The 23,705-nt window shown below is 45.1% G+C and overlaps 1 protein-coding gene across 2 annotated transcripts in view; it reads right to left on the bottom strand.

Annotated features, from left to right (window-relative positions):
• Positions 1–7,663: 7,663 nt before the first annotated feature.
• Positions 7,664–23,705, bottom strand: part of MCM10 (minichromosome maintenance 10 replication initiation factor) — a 29,594-nt gene continuing 13,552 nt past the window's right edge. For both annotated transcript variants that reach the window (XM_045024927.1, XM_045025743.1), the window contains exons 10-20: positions 22,382–22,581; positions 21,033–21,133; positions 19,853–19,963; positions 19,649–19,766; positions 18,957–19,176; positions 18,008–18,149; positions 15,580–15,698; positions 12,261–12,374; positions 11,213–11,358; positions 10,705–10,747; positions 7,664–8,865 (exon numbers count right to left, since the gene is read on the bottom strand). In XM_045024927.1, coding sequence (XP_044880862.1) covers positions 8,782–8,865; positions 10,705–10,747; positions 11,213–11,358; positions 12,261–12,374; positions 15,580–15,698; positions 18,008–18,149; positions 18,957–19,176; positions 19,649–19,766; positions 19,853–19,963; positions 21,033–21,133; positions 22,382–22,581 — 1,398 coding nt within the window. In that variant the 3' untranslated portion in view covers positions 7,664–8,781. The remainder of the gene's footprint in view (positions 8,866–10,704; positions 10,748–11,212; positions 11,359–12,260; positions 12,375–15,579; positions 15,699–18,007; positions 18,150–18,956; positions 19,177–19,648; positions 19,767–19,852; positions 19,964–21,032; positions 21,134–22,381; positions 22,582–23,705) is intronic.

The following is a 23,705-nucleotide window of genomic DNA, read 5'->3' as shown; positions in this document are numbered from 1 at the left end:
TTGAACTGAATGTGTTATCATTGCATGTGAAGTTATGAAACCTTGCTATGTGTAAGTTACTAAGGTATGATGTGAGGCAGGAAACACCCAAAAGCAGCCTTCCAGGTACAACAATGGAGTAGCCAGACAGTGTTAACTTCTGTCATCAAGACCCATCGAGGGAAGAATCCACTAACACAGGAACTCCGTATAAGCAAGTTTCCTCAGAGGGAGCGTGTAGGCAATGGAGAATGTTTGGCCAATGGAGACTGGACACCTCATGTCATATTACGGGCTTTCGAGCAAGCTGGAAGAATCTATAAAAGATGGGGATTGACATCATAACTTGTCTTCACTTCCCCACAACTCAACACCTGAAAGAACCTTGGGAAGACAAAGGACTTGGAATGGGGGAGGGGAACCCAGGCTGCACAGCAAATGCAGCCTGGGCCTCAATAATCTGTAAGTCGGCTTCTAGCATCAGTGAGTGTGAGCTATTGCTGATTCAAACCCTATCTAGTTTGTATAAGTCTTAGTTTGCGATTTTGTTTTATTTCCTAGGTAACCTGCTTTGATCTGTTATAACTTATAATCACTTAAAATGCATCTTTCTGTAGTTAATAAACTTGTTTTATGTTTTATGGTAACCAGTGGGTTTTTGAGTGAAGTGTTTGGAAAATATCAGCTCAGTTAACACAGGCTTGGGGCATATCCTCCCCACATCAAGGGGAAAGCCGATTAATTAATGAGCTTGCACCGTACAGATCCCTGTGCCGTGCAAGACGGCATAATTCTGGGCTTATACTCCAGTAAAGGTGTAAGGCTGGGGAGCTGGGAAATTGGCTGAGGCCTCCATTGCCAGTCCATGAGTGGCTTAGGTAAAGCATGAAAGTGACTCCGTTGGGTGTGTGGCGCCATCTGGTGTCATGTTGGGTGATAAGAGGGCCTGGGAGGCTGGCTGTGTGTCATCAGCAGAGCAGTGTGAGAGTGGCCAAGCCAGCTGAATTGTTAGGGGGCACAGCTGTTCCAACGGCTCCCAGACTGCACCCCGGGGTACAACCTGTCACAATCGGAATGTTAAAAATCCCCCTACCCTAGTCAAGAAGGAAAGCTTGGGCAAAAGGGGTTTGACAGTCTACATTAAACAGCCCATTACCTGTTTAAAAACTGATAACTCAGAGCCACAGGAACTCAAATGCATATGGACAATGTGCTAACAAAGCCCTGGAGGGGATACTGTGGTGGGGTCTGTTACAGATGACCGACTCAAACCAGAGAACAGGATGAGTTACTCTTTCAAGACCTTTCTGTACTCTGGAGAGAAAACTGTTCTTATGGGGGACATCATGTTGAGAGACAACTGCTGGAGGTCTCATACAGCCGATAGTAAAACATCAGAGTTTCTAAAAATTGCAGATTATTTTCTAACACAGAAGTTATCACATTTTGCACTTCATTATGATGGATAAAGATGCATTAATCACGGGACTGGAAGTTGGTGGCTGCCTAAGGACCAGTGATCATGATCTAACTGTATTCAGTCTGAGGTGTGATGGGAACCCCGGGGTGCAACCTGGACTGTGGGAACACTTTGCTCCTTTAACTCACTAATCTGGATTGTCCCTCATAATATCTTACTGGTGACAAGCAGCAAACCCCTCCAGGTGCTGTCACCACTCATCACAACCATATGTGGAGCCCCACACCCAGCTAGATTGCATGAATGCCCCCACAGCCACTCACCAATCACACACAGAAAGAGACCAGCCAAAGCCCCCCAGCTCCCAACCTCATACCACCAGAATATACCATCTTGCACTGCTCAGGACCCTTTCTTGAGCAATGTGCGTTTATTAATTGGTTCACCGCTTCATCAATGGAAAGTGGACACGCCTTTGAAACCTGAGCAGATTTACCAAGCACTTCAGTCAAACTCAGTGGTAAGAATAGACACAAGAATAAGTTTATTGATTACAAAAGATAGGTTTTAAGTGATTATAAGTGACATGCAAAAATCAGAGTAGTTACCAAAAGAAAATAAAAGATAAGCATGCAGTCTAAATTCTCAACCGTAGGCAATATCTAGACTAAGCAGTTTTACTCACCCCACTGGATACTGCAAGTTGGTTATAGTCTTTCATACACAGGATCTCCCTGTTAGCCTGGAGACCAGTCTCCTCAGCTCCAGCATTCTTGTTGCCTTCAGCATAGGTGGGGGAAGAGACAAGAAATTTTGGGAAATTAGCCCTTTTTGTTGATGCACTCTGTGGCAAGGTGTTCTGGGGCCAAAACAGGGATGTGCATAATGTCTGTTTCTCCACCACAGTTCGGGAACCCCATAGCTGCAAAGCCATCCACTAGATCCTACACATTGCCAAGCGTCACAGTCCTGCATAGCAGGAGATGATTAATGGCCCTACACACTTGCATGACAACTGCCCCCACAGTGGCATTTCCCACTCCAAAATGACTTCCCACTGACAGGTAGCAATCCGGCATTGCATGTTTACACAGCGTGACTGCCACTTGCTGCTCCACTGTTAGTGCAGTGATTACATACCAATGCACAAGTATTACTGCATTTTCCAGGGCATTCCTCCACCACACCCACCTTTGTGTGGAAACCAGCACCTGCTTTTAAAATAAAGAAAATGACTCCAGTAGCACAATTTCAGGAAAGTTTTGTGTGGGTACCAACCTGCAAACAGGTGAAAAGAGCTGCCTTCCAGCCCTTGCACTGAAATGAATCACTAAAACCACCTTAGCCAAGCACTAAAATGAGATACTGTTCATTTGACTAGAATAGTTAATGAGACCGAACTGATTGCAGCAGAAAGTTAAAATGTGAAAGGTTTCATTTTTTTCAAAGCATTTGTAAAGGGCAAGGTAAGAAGATTCATTTTAGCAACGCAGGTTTTTCTTTTCAACTAGTGAGATGAAGTTTGAAGGGAAGAAATGTTTAGCTCATTTTGATTAGATATGAGGTATTATAAAAGGGCTTGAACTGCTCCCATGCCTTTTGATATGCATACTTGGCAGTTTGCATCTGGAAAAAAAAGAAACAATCCCATGGCCAGGTAAACATTTCCTAGCTTTCTTTGACAGGGTAACAAGCCATGTGGATAGGAGGAAGCGGTAGATGTGGCATATCTTGACTTTAGTAAGGCTTTTGATACTGTCTCGCATGACCTTCTCATAAACAAACTAAGGAAATACAACCTAGATTAATCTATTATAAGGTGGGTGCATAACTGGTTGGAAAACCATTCCCAGAGAGTAATCATCCGTGGTTCACACTCAAGCTGGAAGGGTATATTGAGTGGGGGTCCCGCGGGGATCAGTTCTGGATCCAGTTCTCTTCAATATCGTTATCAATGATTTAGATAATGGCATAGAGAGTACACTTCTAAAGTTTTGTGGATGATACCAAGCTGGGAGAGGTAGCAAGTGCTTTGGAGGATAGGATGAAAATTCAAATTGATCTGGACAAACTGTAGAAATGAGTCTGAAGTAAATAGGATGAAATTCAGTAAGGACAAAAACAAGGAAGGAACAATCAGTTGCACACATACAAAATGAGAAATGGCTGCCTTGGAAGGAGCACTGCGGAAAGGGATCTGGGGGGTCATAGTGGATCACAAGCTAAATATGAGTCAACAGTGTAACTCTGTTGCAAAAAAAAAAAAAAAAGCAAACATTTCTTACCCCTTTTGGCGCAGATCATTTAGGGCCTGATCCAAAGGCCATTGAAGTCAATGGGAGTCTTAGTACTTTTACCCTGAAGGATACCACTAGATGAATGTTTATAATTATTACCGAGCTGATTTAACAGGACTTATCAGTTGAATATCTGATAACAGGGTCCAACAAAGAAATCTCTGTGCCTGCAGATATTAATCATAGAATCATAGAATTCAAGATCAGAAGGGACCATTATGATCATCTCGTCTGACCTCCTGCAAGATGCAGGCCACATAAGCCGATCCACCCACTCCTTAAGCAAGCGACCCCTGCCCCATGCTTCGGAGGAAGGCGAAAAACCTCCAGGGCCACTGCCAATCTACCCTGGAGGAAAATTCCTTCCCGTGAATGAATCCCTACCACACCTCTATGATTGAGGTATGTTATCCTCCATAGAGAGGGGAAGACAGAGGTTAAGTGTCTTAGACTCGGCCACATAGCAAGGTGAATTAGAATCAAGGATTTCATGCCTGCCAGGCTCCACTCACTCCACTAGAACAAGGTTTTCTAACCCCTTTCTCACCCAGACCAAATTGACAGTTGTCATTTCTTGCTGTGACCCACAATCCTTTGCAGCCACAAAGGATTGCAGGATTGGGGTTGTTACAAACCAACCCACTAACCCAGTGGATGGCCTGTTGTGAGTGGACCCAGTTGCTGGGTCCCACATGCTTCCAAGTCAACTGGATCTAGGCAGAGTCTAGTCACTGGTTCTAGTCCTGGGACTCTAGGGCACCTCTTGTCGGATGCCCTTCTTTGAGACATGGGATGTTATCACCCAAACCCTGAAACCAGTGCCTAAGACCTCCTGATCCTTCCCTCCCCCCGCCTCGTCCATTGCTTCCGCAGGCTAAGCATGGCACTGTGCCACATCCCTAACATTTGTACATGGGGAATTAACATTAGTGCTCTGAGCACCACTGAGGAAATGAAATGCTCCTGTCTGAGATATTTCATTTCTTGGCTCTCTTAAAACAGTCCTACCTAGGTATGTGCCTACCATGGTGATAGCAACCCTAGAAGTTTGGAGAAGAAATTCTGTTTCCCCAAGAGTACAGACACCTTTGTGACAGGCTGGATGCCCTGGGATGATACCTGGTGTGCTGGGACACCACCGAGGCCGACTTCTGCTAGCCTGTGTCCCCTTTTACCTGGTCTTGCTGGGCTAGGCTCCTCACCTTTTCCAGCCAAGTACACAGGCAGGCCCACAGCCAGCTGCGCAGAGAGACAGAGATCCGCTCTGAGAAGATTCAGCTTAAGGGGCTTGCCACACAACTATGCTACTTGCTCTGGCAAATAGAGCATCTTCTCATGTCCGGACTTGGAATTTTCCTGCTTTTGTGATGTACTTGACACCTTTTAAAGGTTTGTATTTCTCTCCAAACATGTCAAGTCGATTTACTTTCAGTCCTGAAATAGCTAGTAGTTGTATCTTAAACTGAACGTCCACCCTCCCCCCTTGGAGTACAAACCTAAAATTATATGAAATTTGCCCCCTCCCTCCATGTGGAGAGAAGTGTGCACACGTCTTGCCCTCCTAGTCAGAAATTACAGAAACTGGGTTTAATAATAAACAAATATTAACAACTCTAAAGGGCAGATTTTAAGCGGTAAAAGGAGGAACGAACAGAACAAAGCAGATTACTAAACCAATGAAATCCAACACGCAAACTAAGCTAGATTTACTCAAGAAATTGGTTACAAATAGTATTTCTCACCCTAGATATTGTTGCAGGCAGTTTGCAAAGCTTCTGTGGTTCAGCGTTCCAGTTACATTCCTTTTCAGACTAGACCCCTGTCTCAATCTGGACTCCCCCCTTGCCTGCAGTGTTTCCCTCGGGCAGACAGGCCATGGAGAGGGATCCTGATTGCCTTCCTCCCCTTAAATAGGATTTACATAAGGCAGGAATCCTTTGTTTCCCAAACTTGACCCCCCTACCCTTACAGTGGAAAGTTATGAGAAGTCCCAGGTAATGTTTTACTACCAGGTGACAAGACCACTTGACTCTGTGGAACCCCAGGGTCCATGAGTCAGTGGCAGAATGGAGCATCCACAGGAAGGCTGAGCTTTTCACAGTCCATTGTCCTCGCTGATGGGCCATCCGCCCTGTCTGGCTTTTCCATTGTTGTGCCTGAAGTGTCAGCAGTAGGCATCACCCAAAGTAGCATAGTTGAAATACAGATGGTCAATATTCCTAATTTCAGATACAGAAATGATACATGCATACAAACAGGATAATCGCATTTAGTAAATCATAACCTTTCCAATGATCTCTCACATGAGCCATCTTGCATAAAGTATATCTCAGTTATGCCAGTCATATCATATGCATATTTTCATAAAGAATATGGAATGACACATCACAACCTTACTGATGGAATTTAAAGGACAAGCCAGAGAAGCTCTTTAACATCGGAAGCCCAGTGCAAATGCATTCTGGTTTTGGAATTTAATTAGAAACAATTTTTGCAAAGACAACTCTTCTTCCTTCAGGGCTTTACCTTAGTTGAAGAATGAAAGCCTGGACCTCTTTCCAGTTCCCTAGCTGTACACTGAGGGAAGGTATTAATGAATCTGGGCATGTCTACACTATTGGGTGCTGTAATGGACAGGGTTTTTCCATCACTGTAGGTAATGCACCTCCCCGACCGGCAGTAGCTAGATCAACAGAAGAATTCTTGCATTGACTAGTCACGTCTACACCAGGGGTTAGGTTGGCTTAACTACGGGATTCAGGAATGTGAATTTTTCATACCCCCGAGCAACACAGCTAGGCAGATCTACATTTGTAGATCATGGCCTAGTGTTAATTTCTGTAGTGATAGATTTTGTGCATAGGCAGTGAACTCCTACCAGTCTGAGGCCATGTCTACACATGGGGCTTGTCGCTGATGTAGGAAGTCCACATCCCAGAGCAGTATTAGCTAGGCTGATGGAAGCATTCGTCTGCTGACATAGCTATATCTACATCGGGGACGAGGTTGGCATAGTTACGGCACTCAGAGGTGTGAATTTGTCACATGCCGGAGCTCACAGCTACGTCAACCTAAATTTTAAGCCCAGGCCTGAAAGAGAGAATGTTGTCTAGCAATTAGGGCCAGAGACTGCGAGCCAGTTCCTCTCAGTCACCAGTCAAGTATGTACTTGGGTAAACCAAGTACTTTAGCTCTTTGTGTCTGCCAACCTGCCTAAAAGAATTGATCAAAAAACAAAAGCTCTTCAGGAATTATCATTTATTGCAATACAAACCGTAACATTTAAACCCCTGGAGCTCTTTATTGTGCAATGTATTTACAAAGATTCCGAGAGACACCGAAGTGTCACAATTAAATATTTACAATCGTCAATAAATGGCAGTCCCCGCTTGTCAGCTGTTCCACACAGTGGATTAAAGGCAATGATTCTGAACCTCATAGGATGGGCAAGACTGAAGGCGACAGCAACAACTGGGGACGCTAATTGTTGCAGAGTGTACAGATAAGTCTTTATAATTCAAGTTACTTACTCCTCATCTGCATATCTTGTGCAAAAAAGGGTAATACGAGAGCTTTCAACCTAGAAGTCCACTGGACACGTTAGGGTATGTTTACATGACAGAGCCTATGTTGGCATAGATATGTCAGGATAGCTCCCTAGCGTAGATGCAGCTTTTACATCAACAGATTTTCTGTTGGTGAAGGAACACCACCTCCCCGAACAGCAGCAGCTACATAGACAGAAGCACTCTACCTTTAACATAGCTGCATCAGCACTAGGGGGTTTATCGACACAGCTGTTGGTCTGGGAATGGTTTTTTTGGACCCCTGACCAACGTAGTTATGCTGACATATCTTTTAAGTGTAAACCAAACCTTATGTTGTCTCTGGGAGTTTGGTCTGAACGTCTACAAATATATTCATGGTTTTAGGAACCTGACAGACCCTGATGCCACAAACCAGGAGGTTTGACTGTCAAATAGGGTAACATTTGCCAAACACAGCCAGTACTTCTAGGGAAACTCTGCAGGAGACCTGGCACTGGGGAGCTCACGCAGCTCAGTGCGAAGCAGATCATATCCCACAAATGGCTGCTTCACACATTCAGGCCCTAGGGGGTCCTAAAGACTGTGGTATTTGTATCCATTAAAAATATTAAAAGGCTAGAAAAAGGGTTAAAAGCTATTTAAAATAATCTGTTATTTGTCTGCTCATTAAAGCCACTGACAAAATATTGGCTGATTCATTAAAAGAATTTAAAATTTACCATTTTATAAGTGGCACATTCTGGGTGTGCAGTTGTAAAGATAACATGTTATCAGTCGACTCCGGGCAGCCTAGATGCATGTGGTGGAAGGCGGGGGTGCCACTTTCAAAAGCACCTTAATAGCTTAGATGAAAGTCAAGTGCCTATGCCACTCAGGCACTTTTGAAAACTTTACACATTAAGAACTCACACAAACAGCTTGAAATTTGCCCTGTGGATTTCTGGAAACAATGGAAAGTGTCATGCTACATCATTACCTCTATAAATTAAACCTTCTATATGCTGCTGCTTATGCACCCTGTAACAATGTGACGTAATACATCCTAGGACTGGAATAGCTGAATTAAGACACCATGATGGATGTGTTCCCCATGATGGACCACTATATGAACCACAGACATGCTACAAGTACTTGCAGACTGTTTCAAAGGTCCCTCCAAGATCATAATTGTTTACATCTTACGAGTCTGGTGGGGTAGTTCTAATGAAATGTTCTATACACACTTCAGGATCCAGAGGAAAGCACTTCTTGGTTCAGATTCCATGATACTAGATGTCTCTTCCCTAAATTAAATAATGTGAACAGCACGTTCCTAATAATGGGGCACGAACAAGAAATTCACATGAGGTTTCTTCAATCAGTTTAAAAAGTTCAACGCTGGACATTCCAATCCGTACACTGGAGGACAGACCTTGTCCCAAGAAATCGATTGTCCTGCTTGTTTGTTGCAAAACCCAGCACCCAGTTGCTTTATGATAAACAACTGATTCATTCGGAGACAAAAATTGAGGGGTATGTTGTGAAAATCACTGGTGGATTACTTAAGGCTACTAAGAAATTTGGGTTGCTCTTCCCCTCTTGGTAAAAGCGTTTCTCCACCAATCTTCGGACCTTTCTTCTCCTAGAAATATTAACATACAAAGGAAGATTTAAATCCAAGCTAAGTCAGCTGCAATATATCATCAAAAGAGTCATGAGTGGGCTAAATTATCTGAATAAGTATGATTTTTATGATTTATGTAGATAACAATGTTTCAAGAGTTCCTACAGACAATCCTGCAAACGCAACCTCCCACCATGCCAGTTAAAATAAGGAACCTACACAACAAAAAGCAAAGAAACTAAGTATGGCAAAAAATACAGAAACGTACAATTCTGAGGCATAAAAGTGGAGGTTTGGTAGTTCCATACCAGGATTTTACACATGCACACTACAAAGCCTAGTGAAAACTGTGTGAGTTGAAGGGAAACCGTCTAGTTAACATTCTCTCTGCTTTTTCAACCCAAACACAACATCACCATGTTAGTTCATGAAAAAATGAATTTGGAAAATGAAATTGACTAGAAACTGGCTGTGACACACAAAAGTGAAACTGACCAGTCTGTTTTCACTATCAGAACTGTTCCCTTCTTACATTTCTCCAAAACAGCTTGCACAGTGAAATGTTAAAACAGAAAAATCTTAAGTATCTAAAAATCTAAAGTGTTATTTCTAAGCAAGGCAGCAATATATTTTATGTTTACAACAGTATCATTTTTAAACTGTCAGTGACCCTTCCAGAACAGGACAGCCATCTGAGCCTGGAATTCCCTGGCTTCTGTTGGTCTAAGTCAGTGGTTTTCAACCTATGGTCCATGGATCCCTGGGGGTCCGCAGACTATGTCTAAGGGATCCATATGAAAGGTGACTACGAAAATAAAGTCTCAGATCCCAGAAAAGGCATTCCATTTTTCGGATCAATCAGAAGTACTGTACATGAATACCCCATCTACAGGTCAAAACCTGGAAGTGTTGTCGTTACCATAGAAGCCCACAGTTTAGTGCCCTTTCTGACATGTCAAATGCCGTGCTGAGCACATGCAACATTTGTAACTGAATTCTGTTCAGTTGGTTTTCAGTCTAAGATTTCTGTGTTAGGAGTCTGTGGACCACAGGTTGAATTTCCAAAGGGACCTGTACCTCCGTTCAAAATGTTTTAGGGGTCCGCAAATGACTAAAGGTTGAAAACCACTGGTTTAAAGGTACATCGTGGAAAAACAAAGCTGTCGTTGTAAATTTGCATTAATGTTTACGTGGAATGTACTACCCCCTTTAAGGGACAGGCAGGAGCGCACAACCAAAACAGCCTGGCTGTGATCAAGGGGGCTTTCCCTAGGGCTGGCCTCTTTAAACAGCATAAGGAAGCTGAACCAGGGCGAGGGGACTAGAAGCATTGTAGGCTGCAATGGGTGGGTCGTGCTCTCTCTCGGGGTCCAGGAGACCAGCCTGACCAGGCTCAGAGACGGCTTTGTGGACTTGCAGTTTGGGAGCTCTGAGCCAGCAACCTGAGGTAGGCCGTATGATCTGCTGTTACAAATGCTCCTTCCATTTGGTTAGTTTGTGTTTGGCTTCCCCTCACCCGTGAATTTACTGACGCCAATTGGAGAAAGTAAGGCTGGGCACATCTGCAGCACCGCACCTGGCCAAAAGGCGGCGTACAGTGATGGCACAGGCCTTCTACCATTCAACATATGGACAAGTCAGTCTCCACATCATTGCACTACAGATACTTCAGGAGGAGTGGAAGGGTTTACATCTTACCGTAGCGTGTGGTGGTCTGGGCCCTGGCTATTTTTTAAACAGAGAAGCTGTCCCGTTCTTAGACAGCTCATATTAGTGCCAAAGCAAAGCTTGGGAAAACCTGCTAACAAAAGCAGCCCGATTTACACTGTGCAACAGAAAGCGTTGGCCCAGGCTTACCTTGAGCATTCCATCGCGTTCCCATTTGAAGAGGCCACAGGTGCTGAAAGAGGAAGATGGAGAGTTAGGGCTTCTCTTCATGTACAGCGGTGCAGCTGTCGCTATTTAATGAAAACGCTACTACGCCGACAGGAGAGTCTCCCGTCAGCATAGTTAATCCACCTCCACAAGAGGCGGGAGCTATGTCGGTGGGAGAAGCTGTCCCGCCCCCATAGTGCTGTCTACACCGGGAGGTTGGGTGGGGATAACTGCATTGCTCAGAGTTGTAGATTTTTCACACCCCTGAGCGATGTAGTTATGCTGATATAAATTTGTAATGTAGATTTGGGGTTAGTTTGGTGCCCTGTACAGAGGATCTCTAGCTAACACAAATCCCTCCCATAATGCTTATCAGCAGGGAGTGACAGTTTGGGCATTAGCACATGTTAATGTTACTGGGATAAAGCATCCTCAGATTATTGGTTGGTGCAACTGAACCTGTCAACATATTGCAGGGAGCCCCTCCTACCTGCAGGGCTTTTTCGGTAGCCTGTCAAGAGATAAGGCTCTGTTTCCACAGGGACACTTGAAGAATCGCTTGACACCATCATGCCAGTGGTATTCATGATTCTCCTTCACACACGTCTCTAGGAGCTTGAAATAGGTGTATTTACACTGCAAGGAGAGAGAGAGAGAGAGAGAGAACGAACACTATGAGAGAAGCAGAGACACTATAAGTGAAAGAAGTGTTATTCTGCGGTCCAAGGAGAAGAGTGTTCATTCAGGATCAGCAGGATGTGCCCCACCCCCCGTTCTTGCATGCCCAAAGAGAATGGCCACTTGATAAGATCACTGCCTCCAAACCCTTCCCATTCTGCCCCTTTCCCTTCTTCACTACCACCTTTTGTCACGTTTGGCCCAATTCCCTGCTAAGTGCAGAGTACAGATAACCTTCTGTGCAGCTATAGACAGATAGCAGTGAAAGTATGTCAGCGGTTCAAACTATTCAGGCAGGAAGAAACTTCCCCCTGCCCCATGGCATTTTAAATGATGGTAAAACACCACCTCTGCCTTCCAAATGGAGCCACTGAAATGCAGATTAAAGAATCTTGTCGTTAGGATGCCTTTTGCTATGTTCCAAGGCACCTGAGCTCATTCTTCACCCAGTCCTAGAATACTCCCGAGTCCAGTACAAAGTCAGACTGGCAAGAATTATGGGAGACTATCAAGAAGTCTGATCTAAGTGAAACAACCTGGTAATCAGTTGCTGGGAAGCAGCTCTTCCCCAGCGTGACTTATGTGCTGGGAACCCATTAGCACACAAAGGGGCACTTAACTTTGCTTCTGGAAATCTCAACTGCAATACCAAAGTCTGTGCTATTTCACCAAAGCTCTAACTACCTCAATATCACTCACGGCTCCAGCTGGTATAATCAGGAACGTTCATAAGGATCAAGTGGTTTTCTTGCTAATCACCAATCCAGGCTTCAGCAGAGATAGCAGCTGGACTCCTCACTCAAATCCAGTTCAAACCAGTCTGCGTGCTCCATGCACCTGCCTGCTCCAGGGTCACTCACCGTTTTACACGTCACAACCCGACACTTCACTTCTTTAATGTTCTTCATCTTCTCTTCCAGTTGTTCTTTTTTCACCAGAGGTTCAAAGTAGAGTTCCTGCAGCTCAGCCTCAGCCTGCCAGAGCACAAGAGAGGCACTGTCGTCTGATATGCAAACAGCACACCTAGAAACAGTGCAAGCAGTTCTACATCTAGTGGGTTGGCCAGGATGGCTACATACTGCCCCGGAGAGACTGAAATCTCTGAAAGACAGATGAATGTTCAGACGCTCCGAATAATCCATTTCGTGTGCGCTCCTTGTTTGAAAAAGTACAGTATATAATGCACATGCTGCACTTCACCCACTGCTGAAATGCAGCCATCTCCCAGGTAGATCTCAGATGCTGTTTAAGAGCTAACACACAACTTGGGTACAGTACTCGCTTCTGTACTGAAGTGTAAAGTGCAGGGAGGCATGCAGGATGACCTGAACTGGGATTTGCCCAGGCCACCATAGTCAGCATTCAGACTCTTATGAAGAGTGCCGTGAGATCTTTACTGATTAGTATCTTAGGTTTACACATCTCATCTCAAGCCGCACAGTGCCCCTCACACCATCCTGGGGAGTTTTTACGGTACTGTTACCTAGGGAGGTGGTGGAATCTCCATCCTTAGAGTTTTTAAGGCCAGGCTTGACAAAGCCCTGGCTGGGATGATTTAGTTGGTGTTGGTCCTGTTTTGAGCAGTGGGTTGGACTAGCTGACCTCCTGAGGTCTCTTCCAACCCTAATCTTCTATGATTCTATGATACTGACTCAGATGAAAGAGCGCCATCTACTGGATCGCCTGTACCATTGCCCACATTTTATTCAAAGGCCCGCAGCCATGGTTACAACACAGAAGTGGATTGAAATAGGCATGTGTCCATTTTCTGGAGAGCAAAGCGACTCCCTAGATATTAATATTTGCAATAGCTGGCCTGCTATAAAACAACTGCTTAGATTATAAGCTCTTTGGGACAGGGACTGTCTTGTTGATCTGTTTGTCCAGCATCTAGCGCAATGGGGTCCTATCCCATGACTGGGGCTCCTGGTGCTGACAACTGGCACTCTCAGTTGTGCACAGGGGAGAAGTAGATTCCAGAGAAACCTCAATCCCCTTATGGTTTATAGAAAGGGAGAGATGGCGGCCACATGGATGGAGCGTGGGTGGAGAGCGAGCCAGGCTGGAGGAAGAGGATGTTCTGTTAGTACAGAGTGCACGTCAGGCAGGTGGGGACAGACAGGGTGCTAGATGGCAGCTAACTGCAGAAGAGTGAGTAAAGGGAAACAGGCACCGAGGCTGACAAGGTGTAAATGCCCTCGTACCAGGAACTAGTCAGTCTTTGGTGTTTCAAGTCTCTGGCTCTGACTTCAGATCAAATTTGATCAGTTTAGCAGTAAAATGACAGGGAGTAGGTCAAATCCTCCTCTCAGGGTAAATCTACGCTGCTGCCAGCAGTGTAATTTCCAGCGTAGGCACTAGCTTTGATCAAGTCAGCGCTATAAACATAGCAGTGCAGCCACCATGGCATGGGCCAGCTGCTCGAGTACACACTTAGGGTCTCAGACAGGACTGTCTGCGGGGTGGCAAGCCCATCCCGCCACCGCTACCCTGCTATTTTTAGCATGCTAACTCGAGCAAAACTTGCGGGGGAATGTCTACCTGAGCTGGAAGTTACAGCTCCAGCCGCAGTGGAGACACAGCCGCAGTGGAGACCCAAAGTTCAGCGCAAATATTCCAGATTTACACCAGCAGCAGAGCAGAATTTGGAGCTATGAGAAGTCAGCCTGGGCTCTCAAAAGCCTTGTCAGCCACACCAGAGAATCACATAATTGCAACCAGCACTGTGTTTTCATTGGCTTTTTGCACCTCATGCAGCTTGAACAATGATGCTAGACTAGTCCGTTTTACCTCCTAGCTTTCATATATTATACTCCTGGGGGAATTCTGCACCAAAATATTAAAAATTCTGCACACTATATTTTAAAATTCAACAAATTTATTTGTCAAAATAACACAATATAATCACACCAGTTTCAATTATTTTGGTAATTTATTTCAAAAAACCTGTCGACAGCTATGTCAGACACAAAAAATCATTCCCCTAGGAACAGAGAGTTAAAGAAACTCCTATGACAACCTAGTTCCTGTTTCTCTGCCCCCTCCCCTCCAGAGCCCAGCCGAGGGACCAGACACCCACACACCCTCCACCAGAGCCCAGCTGCGGGGTACCCCCCCAGCCAAGACACCTGCATCCCCTCCCCCCCAGAGCCCAGCCACGGGGCAGCCCCCAGAGCCCAGACACCTGTACCCCCTACCCTCCCCCCGTGCACAGCCACGGGGCAGCCCCCAGAGCCCAGACACTTGCACCCCCTCCCCCCAACACCCAGCTGCAACCCCCACCCCGAGTCCAGACACTCGCACCCCCCTCCTCCCAGAGCCAAGCTGCGAGCACCCTCCCAGACACCCTCATCCCCTACCCCCAAGAGCCCAGTCGCAGGGCACGTCCTCCAGCCCAGACACTCACACCCCGTTGCCCCCAGAACCCAGCCACAGGCCCCCAGCCCAGACACCCACCCCGCTCCTTCCCCAGAGCCGAGCAATGCCCTCCTCCCCCCCGCGCCCAGACACTTGCACCTCCTCTGCCACGGAGCCCAGCCACAGGGTCCACCCCCAGCTCCGACACCCTCACCCACTACCCTCCAGAGCCCAGCTGCAGGGCAGCCCCCAGCCCAGACATTTGCACCCCTTCTCCCCCAGAGCCCAGTCCCAGCCCAGACACTTGCAATCCCTCCCCCAAGAGCCCAGGGATCCAGAGGGAGAAATAACCTGACGCTGGGTCATTTCCTACCCATGGCCTCCTTCCTTCAGCCAGGAACTGCAGCTGCTGGGATTCCTCCAGCTCCCTCCCTGTCCCCCTGGCACCTGAGCTGGGCTCTGCCGGGTTGAGCAGCCCCTAGTGGCAGCCAGCAGCTCTGCAGTCCATTTCTGTAGGGGGTGGGGCGGGGAGAAAATTCTGGGCAGAACATTAATTTCTGCACACATTCTGCATTGTGCAGTGGCGCAGGATTCCCCCAGGAGTAATATTCACACAATGCTGCAGTGTCTACAAGGGAATGTGGAAGTTCAAACAAACAGATTTCACTGGAATTTTTTTAAATTGTGGAAACATTTCTATTCAATGTAGATTTTGTAAAAGCTCATGTACCCCTCACCTAGGTTTGGACGTTAGAGTGTCTAATTATTTGTAATGACCCTGAACTTTAACTCTCATTGCAAGTATATGTACAAAGCACTTACCTCCTTAAGGACGCCCACATGCTTGGACTTGGCATTCAGGATTTTCTGGAACTCTTCAGACTCCAGATATGCCAGCTGTTCTCGGCGTTTCTTTTGGGCAGGTTCTAGTTCATCAGCAGCTAGAGAAACAAGACAGGTTTGCAGTTTATGCCACGGGGTCAGTTTAAAATCATGCTCTGCTTTCTACGCATAACCATCCTTTTGTACTTTACAAACAACAAGCACTGGAAGCGATGGCTCAAGTTGTATGAAATAACATTTTGTAAAGGAGAAGTGAATGAGAATAGGGTGTGTAATTAGTGCAGTAGCTGCAGATCTTAGGCCAAATTCCAATCCGATCACAAGAGAAAATAAAATGCTACTAACAATGTCAGCTTCCTCTTCTGCGGATCTCAAAGCACCTTACAAACAGTTAAGCCTCAACACTTATGAGGTTGGTATTATTCCCATCAGACAGAGGGGAAAACTCAACCAAAGGGTTAAGTGACTTACCAGAATTCACACAGCAAGTCAGTAGCAGAGCCGGAAGGAAAAGCTAGGAATCACTCTCACACTGTAGCCACTAAATCACTTTCCTTGATGAGATTTAGCCAAGTATGCAATTTGTGTACAATTACAAATACTATAAAACCTTGAGGTAATGGGAGGAAAACAGGCCTAGAACAGCAGGTATTGTACACACAGAGTGAGGCTCCTTGCCCGAGTAGGATCAAAGCTCAGTGTATTCTGTACCAAGCCGGACCCAAATTCTGCAGTATTATCCCTGGATTCTGCAGAACATTGGCGCAGCAGACTAGAAATTCTGCAGCAGCCTCATTAAAATGAAGAGGCTTGTAACCAATTAACTATGAGGGTCAATCAGGATAGCAAAGCGCTTGTTACCTATTGGGATAGTCAGTTTATGATAAGCCCACGTTTGCAATATGCTGCACTGCTGACAGCCAGCAGCATTGGGGAAGTTGTTTGGGGAGAGTGGGGAGTAAGCTGAAGATTTCGGCAGCCTTACACACACACACACACGATACTGAAGAAGCCAGGGGAAGTGCTGTGGGGTAAGTAAAGCAGCAGGAAGTATTTCTGCTAAAATGAACAGCAGCAAAGTAGTCAGCAATAGTGACATTTACAAGTGAGATTTTCAACAATACCTAACTGACTTAGGAGCACAATTCCCTTTGCCTTTCAAAGAGACTTGTGCATACCCCATTCATCATGACGGATTGTTAACTCTGAAAACTAAGGATGACGTTATAGGATGGGATTAGGAGATTTAGGAAAAGAAGCCTCTCAGAGTCTGTGGGACTCCTGCTCCTACGTCAGTTGGGCACAATTGGAATTCCCAGCCTAAATTGTCATCTCTTGATTTCAGAGTTAACACTCCATTGTGACAAATGGAGCAGTGCGCACTTCAGGGAAACGAGGACGACTGTGAGGCATTATACAATGCTTTGCTCTGCTAGAACATCTTCCAGCCAACGATTGCAACATACTTGATATGTTCATGAATAAATATGTTGATGTTTCTACAGTGCTCTCAGCTCTTGCATCATATATGATCCAGGAGCACTTAGTAACTTAATACACATTTAAAAAAAAAAAATCACAACTAGAGATCATGACTAAGTTAAAGATTTAAAACCAGAATTACAAATTTTGTGTTTCTATTCCTTCCAACAGAAGAAAATCCAATAACACTCATCCTATTTTTAATTTTTTAAAAAATTCTGGGCATGATCTCTGACAGATTAAATCTAACAGAATGCTGAGTATTTAAAGGTAGTGATCCAATACCATTTCAGATACATTTTATAATGCAACAAAACAATTGATATCTATTTTAGTAGTCCACTCCGAGTGGAATTTCCACTATTAGATAAAAAGGGAAATCACTGAGCTACTGTTCCACATAATGCAAAATGAGCAAACTGAACTCAGAAGAGCACTGCTTTTATACAGAAGCCCAGTTATTTGCTGCTTTATTATTATTTAGATTGCATGATATTGGGCAAGCCCTTTAGTCTCAGTTCCCTATCTGTGAAACTGAGTCAGACTTCCCTCCCTCGGGAAGGTACTGGGAGGATAAATTCATGAATGTTTGGGAGGTGCTAAGGTACTATGGTGATGGGAGCCATAGACGATGAATATACGAGGCTGGAGCTATTGAAGCCTAGAGCTTTCAGGGTCTGTCTCCATAGCAGCAGGATACTCAACCTTTGTCACCAGATCCATCATGGAATTAGGCCTTTTAAAATCAGGTTTAAAATCTGTTTTAGTTCCAAATCTCTTTGACCCAGTGTGCGATTCTAGTTACAAAAGTAATTCAGCAGCAGCTGCTGAGCTGAGCATAGTCAGTCATAAGGCACCTGGTGATACTTGGAGGGTAGTGTGTACAACACACTCACTTTTTAAAGTCAGTTCCGTGCTTTCATACCTTGTGATGAGGGGATGTTTTTCTCAACTCTCTCCGTGATCTCCAGAACATCGGCAAGATCAGATCGTTTCCGTTTAACACTGTTTGGGTTGGTTTTATTGAGGATTTGGCCTTTTGCTCGCAATTTGTTTATAGCAGCCAACTAGAAAATGGGAACTAAATGTTAACGTTGAACACACGTATCCAAGGTCACATATTCCTAATTCCAAGGCAGATGGGAAAATGTCAACTGGAAGAGGCAATAAGGTGTTCTAGACTGAGCATGGGCATCCCAACCAAATTCTAATCCCAACTCTGCCATTTCCTAGTGGTGGAGCCTTTGCCAAATCTCCCAACCTCTGACTCAGTTTCCCAATCTGTAAAATGAGGCTGACAATTCTCATTGGCATGTTACTGGGCTACATGTCTGAGATCCAGACGAAGATGCTGCACAAGATAGAGAGGAGCTAGAACAAAGAAAATTGCATTTTCAAAGCAGCAAGGAAACATCCCTGGAGATTTCTGTATAAATCACTCTAATAACTGGGCACTAAAAGAAACTTGCAGATAAGAACATAAGAACGGCCATACTGGGTCAGATCAAAGGTCCATCCAGCCCAGTATCCTGTCTACCGACAGTGGCCAATGCCAGGTGCCCCAGAGGTAGTGAATCTAACAGGTGATCTCTCTCCTGCCATTCATCTCCATCCTCTGACAAACAGGCTAGGGACACCATTCCTTACCCATCCTGGCTAATAGAGAGTTTCTTTAGCAGATATCCTACCACTTTGAATACTTACAAAAAGACATACTAGTAGCATGTGCCTTGGAAACTAACAGCTAATAGGAATCAGAAGCTTACAGTGGGGCACAACAGTGCTTAACAGGTTGATCTCGGAAGTCAAGGCTGCATGTTGCAACATGACCCATGTCAGGAGCTCAAAGTCCAACCGTTCAAAGGGATTGTTACCTTTTTAGCTTCTGCTAAGCCATTCAATTTTGGTACTGGAGGTGGAGAATCATCAAAGAAGAGGATGTCATCGCCCTCAGTGAAGCCTATCCCCAGCCTGGGTGCTTGAGGGGTTGACATTTTTGCAGCTTTGGGAAATTCAGCCCCTGGGGTTGGAGAGCGGAGCCCTGAGGAGGATGGTAAAGCTGGGCTATTGGTTTTTGTTGTATTCTGAAGAAACCTAAAAGAGGAAAAAATACTGAAGTATAGTCATGGGTCATCCTGGCAAATCAAAAAGCTCGAAATAGTACAATTGACTTTAGAACACATGTTGTAAGCCATTGTTCAATGAAAGATGCCTTGCCTGTATTGTTATTAAAGCATTCTGCATGTCACCCAGTTGCACAGTGCAGTTAGGCCGCTCAGTTTCCTTTTAATCAGAGCTCAAATCACTTTGCAAACATTAAGGCTCAGCGCAACTCTCTGAGGTAGGTAAGTCAGTCACAGAGTAGGCAGGTCCCAGGAATCATAGTTCCCACTCTCCCTGCTTTATCCTTTCTGGTTCTCAGGCACAATGCTGGGGCGTATGGCTGTTCATTGAAATAAGCCTCATGATATTCCTGGTTAGATTAGGTTTTATAAAACTTTAAACCCTCCCACCCTACAGGACAGTCTGCCTGTAAAACATCAGCAGATGCTGCAGAGAGTTTTACCTCCTCTGTATATCTTCTGATCGCTTTTTTCTGGCCTCCAGCATTTGCTGCTTCTGTTGTTTGAGCAATGCTGAAGCGGAGATAGACTGGAAAGCAGATCCTTGCTTCCCTCGAGCATCTGAAATAAATATACAGACACTGAGACTTGCAAGGAATGAGCCAAGGCTCTGCAAAGGGGAGTGTTATGGGAGTACCTGGACATACCTGCTGCATCTGCTTTGGCCAAGTGTTTGCAGAGGTTTCGTGCTCCAAAGGTTGGCATTGCCAACAATTCTTTGAACTCATCAGTACACGGCATGGGTCTCTTCGCCATACCTGGAGCAGCGCACAAAAAACCCAACAGACTCAGAACCAGGAAGGGAAATGTAGGTCTGGCTTCAGCACTCACACTTAATGCATCAGACATTTCTAACAAGAGAATTGCTATGAAACATAATATTCAGTGCTCACATATTACTCTCATTTTAACAGAGGTCACAAATTAGCTTCCCAAAATCCCACCTGTTCAATTTTGGTACTTAGATGGGCCCATTACTCTAGTATCTGAGCACTTCACTATCTTTAATGTATTTATCCTCACAACACCCCTGGGAGGTAGGGACGTGCTATTATCCCTGTTTTACAAAGGGGGAATTGAAGCAGAGGGATACTAAGTGACTTGTCCAGAATCACAAAGAAAGACACCAACCGGAGCAAGCAATTGAACCAAGTCTCCCAAGTCCCACACTAGTGTCCTAACCACTAGACCAGCCTTCCTCTCTCCCCTGGGCAGCCCAACAAGGACTATCCTATGTACAGAAAGGAAAACAGCGGCAGAGAGGTTAAGTGACTTGCTCAATATCATGGAAGAAGTGTCTCAGAGCCAGGATTAGAACTCTGAGGTCCCCACCTCCCAGGACTGTGCTGGGACTGCCCCAGAATGCCTCTCTTCGGGGTATACTCAATGTCCCCAGAAATCATGAACACCCTATTTCCAATGGTTCAAGTCATTTGTTTTCAGCCTAGTGATTCACAACTGGAGATCTTAGAACTACCACTGCTCCCTCAGTCTAGCAGTAACTTTTCCATGCTGGCCAAGGACTCGATGGAGCAAGTTCCAGACTTTGGCCAGTAAATTTTCTATCCCAGAGTTATGTGCATGCGGGAGGTTATATAATAAATGGGAGAGATACTCAGAAGAGAGCTGGACAATCTCTGGGCAGCTTTTTCCCTGCAGCTGTGATACCAAGGGAGGAGTTTCGATCATTTGGGGAAGTGAATTCAGACTGGCCATTTTTGTAACTACAGAATTTCCCAGAGGCTCTAAACTAGCTCACACATCATGGGCTCCACAGACATGTCACACAGCAGGCAGAAAGCATGTGATGGGAAAAAAGAAAGTTACCTATTTTCTCTCTAGTTTCCTGTACAATCACGTCGGTTCCTTTTACCACCAGATTCGTGAGAGTGGTTTGTATCTTCTTCTTAGGGGCTGCAGCTGCTGCACTACAGAGACAAAAACCCACAAGACGTGAAGCAATAAAGGGTGAGGAGCAGTACTGGAGTTTGAGTCTCAGCTCAGCAACTCCCAAAATGCTCCAATTACCCATCATTCACTCTGAGCAGGTGCTTCCATCACAAGTAGGGACATTGTGCTGTAATCTTTTGTATCTCAAAGACTTGGGTTTTCTATTTCTGTCTCGATTTAGACATACACTTCTGAGTATTAAGGAGACACAGAGACTTTGATAAAATCTGGCTAATATTAGCTCCAGAAAAAGACAGGAGAGGTTGCTACATACAGCCACACATGTCATTTAATGAGGTAATCAGGTAGCATTGTTAGGAGAATCCTAAGTGATTTGCAAGTATTGGACATGATCCAGCTTCCACTCAAGTCAATGGGAGTCTTTCCACTGCTGACTTCACTGGGATTTAGAAAGGGTCCAGTTAAGTCTCAGAATTCACGTGAAGTAGCAACCAGATACATACATCAGAGGGGTAGCCGTGTTAGTCTGGATCTGTAAAAAGCAACGAAGAATCCTGTGGCACCTTACAGACTAACAGAAGTATTGGAGCATAAGCTGCTCATGCGTCTGACGAAGTGGGTATTCACCCACGAAAGCTTAGGCTCCAATACGTCTGTTAGTCTATAAGGTGCCACAGGACTTTGTTGCTTTTTACAGATACATACAGCTCACTTCGTCCACCACTCCCAGGTACAAGGCAGTAGCTATTCAATAACACACAGCAACATCTTATCATTTAGGTTAGGAAGTGAAAGACACAAGATCCAGGGATATGTCATCAGAATGTAATTACCCAAGATAGCATTTGGCCAGGACACAGAGGTTAAAAAAATGCCCAGGAATCTTTAATGACCTAAATGCTCAGGACTCAAGCTTTATCCCTCCTTTGAAAGAGAGCAGCACAGCACCCTCAGCCTCACAGTGCAGTATTGTTGTGGTAAGGCTTTTGAGGAAAGCATATCACATACCAACTCACCAACACCACCTAAAGGATAGGAAGATGTTTTCCATCCAAGCACTGCCTCTGCTTACCGTGGGTGGCCAGGCAGGCTCCCTGCCAAATGTGGTGTGGCTCAGAGCAGTTTGATTCCTGTTTGGTTCATTTAGTTAACCCAAAGGAATGCCGGTCTCTTTAAAGGTAACTTCAGACACACTTATACGTAGTTAGGAAGGGAATTCTGACAAAGAACCAAAGGCTGCAAGGAAATTAAGCAGTTTCTCTTACATTGAGGCTGCATAGGCTGCTGAAGAAACACCTCCATAGTAAAACCCATCCTGACAGAGCCTCTCCTTCAAGCTGGGATTTTTGCGAGCTATCCTTTTTGGAGCACGGCCACTGGAGAAGCTAGACTGTAAATCTGCCCGCTTCGAGCTGAGCCTCTTGTACTGGGATTGTACGTGGTACTGGCAATATTCACAGTCATTCTGAAGGAAAGAAATAAGGCAGCTCTGTTATTGAAGACTAACTGGAGATTGATAGATAACATTTCCCCTGAGAAAAACAACAACATCTTTTTGTAACTAAGCTGTGCTTGTACAGACATCATGAGTCACCAGCAAGTACTGTATGTGACCAGCACACACACAGGCCTCTACCTATGTGGGTTGAAGGCTGTTATAGTGCAGGGACCAGTCACTAGAGGGAGACAAGATCCCACACACTAATGTCTTACATATTCCCTGTTAGAATAGCTCAATCTCAAATGAGATGTTTCCTACAGCCATTTAAAAAAGACATGTTTCAATATAAATCCAGGAAAGAATAGAGATTAAAATCAGTGATTGTCCTAGTCTGTCTGTGAACAGCACCCTCCACCCATGGTGTTAACTTTCCATCAAAACTGAAACAACATTATTCTCTATATAGTTCTATGTACAGGGTTTCCAGTAGCAATAACCTCCAGATCAGGCATATTGTGCCTGTTAGCCAACAACCAGTCACCTCCTCCAGCCAGTTTAGCTGCCAGGAAATGTCTTCCCCATGGCTCGTTATTGCTGGCACTAGATGTTTATTGATGCAGTTGCGGTTTAGGATACTGCACACCCATGTCTCCATGTGCTGATGTGTAAGCACGTTCCAATGTTGTTGCAAACGTCTTATACAATTGCTGTCCTCCTCCATCTCCAAATGCTTCTACTCCACTTCCAATCCTCCCCCATTCTGCTGGTATCCTTCAAGGTTCTGTACTGAGTCTGTACTCTTTTCCTTCTACACCTACCTGTGGGTGCTTGGCTCTGCTCTTACTCGGACGATTCCCCTCTCTTCTCATCCCCACATCTGTCTGATCTCTCAGCCTGGATGAACTACCACCAACTCAGACACCAGTGGAAACTAGAATATTCCTCACACCCGAACCCTCCCTTCTTTACAACACTATACTCTTGATATATGGTCTTGATGTCAGAGTTGTGAGCATGTACTGAGTCTTAGTCACATGGGAACAGTTTTCAAGATGCATTTGCTTGTGTATATATCTGGGTAGACCTGAAGCCAAAGATTATCAGAGGGGATGCACTCGCATAGGGTCCCTTGCAGAGATGTCAAAGCT

This window comes from Mauremys mutica, chromosome 1 (assembly GCF_020497125.1).
Source record: "Mauremys mutica isolate MM-2020 ecotype Southern chromosome 1, ASM2049712v1, whole genome shotgun sequence".
Taxonomy (NCBI): domain Eukaryota; kingdom Metazoa; phylum Chordata; order Testudines; family Geoemydidae; genus Mauremys; species Mauremys mutica.
This window is presented reverse-complemented; position numbering and strand designations above follow the sequence as displayed.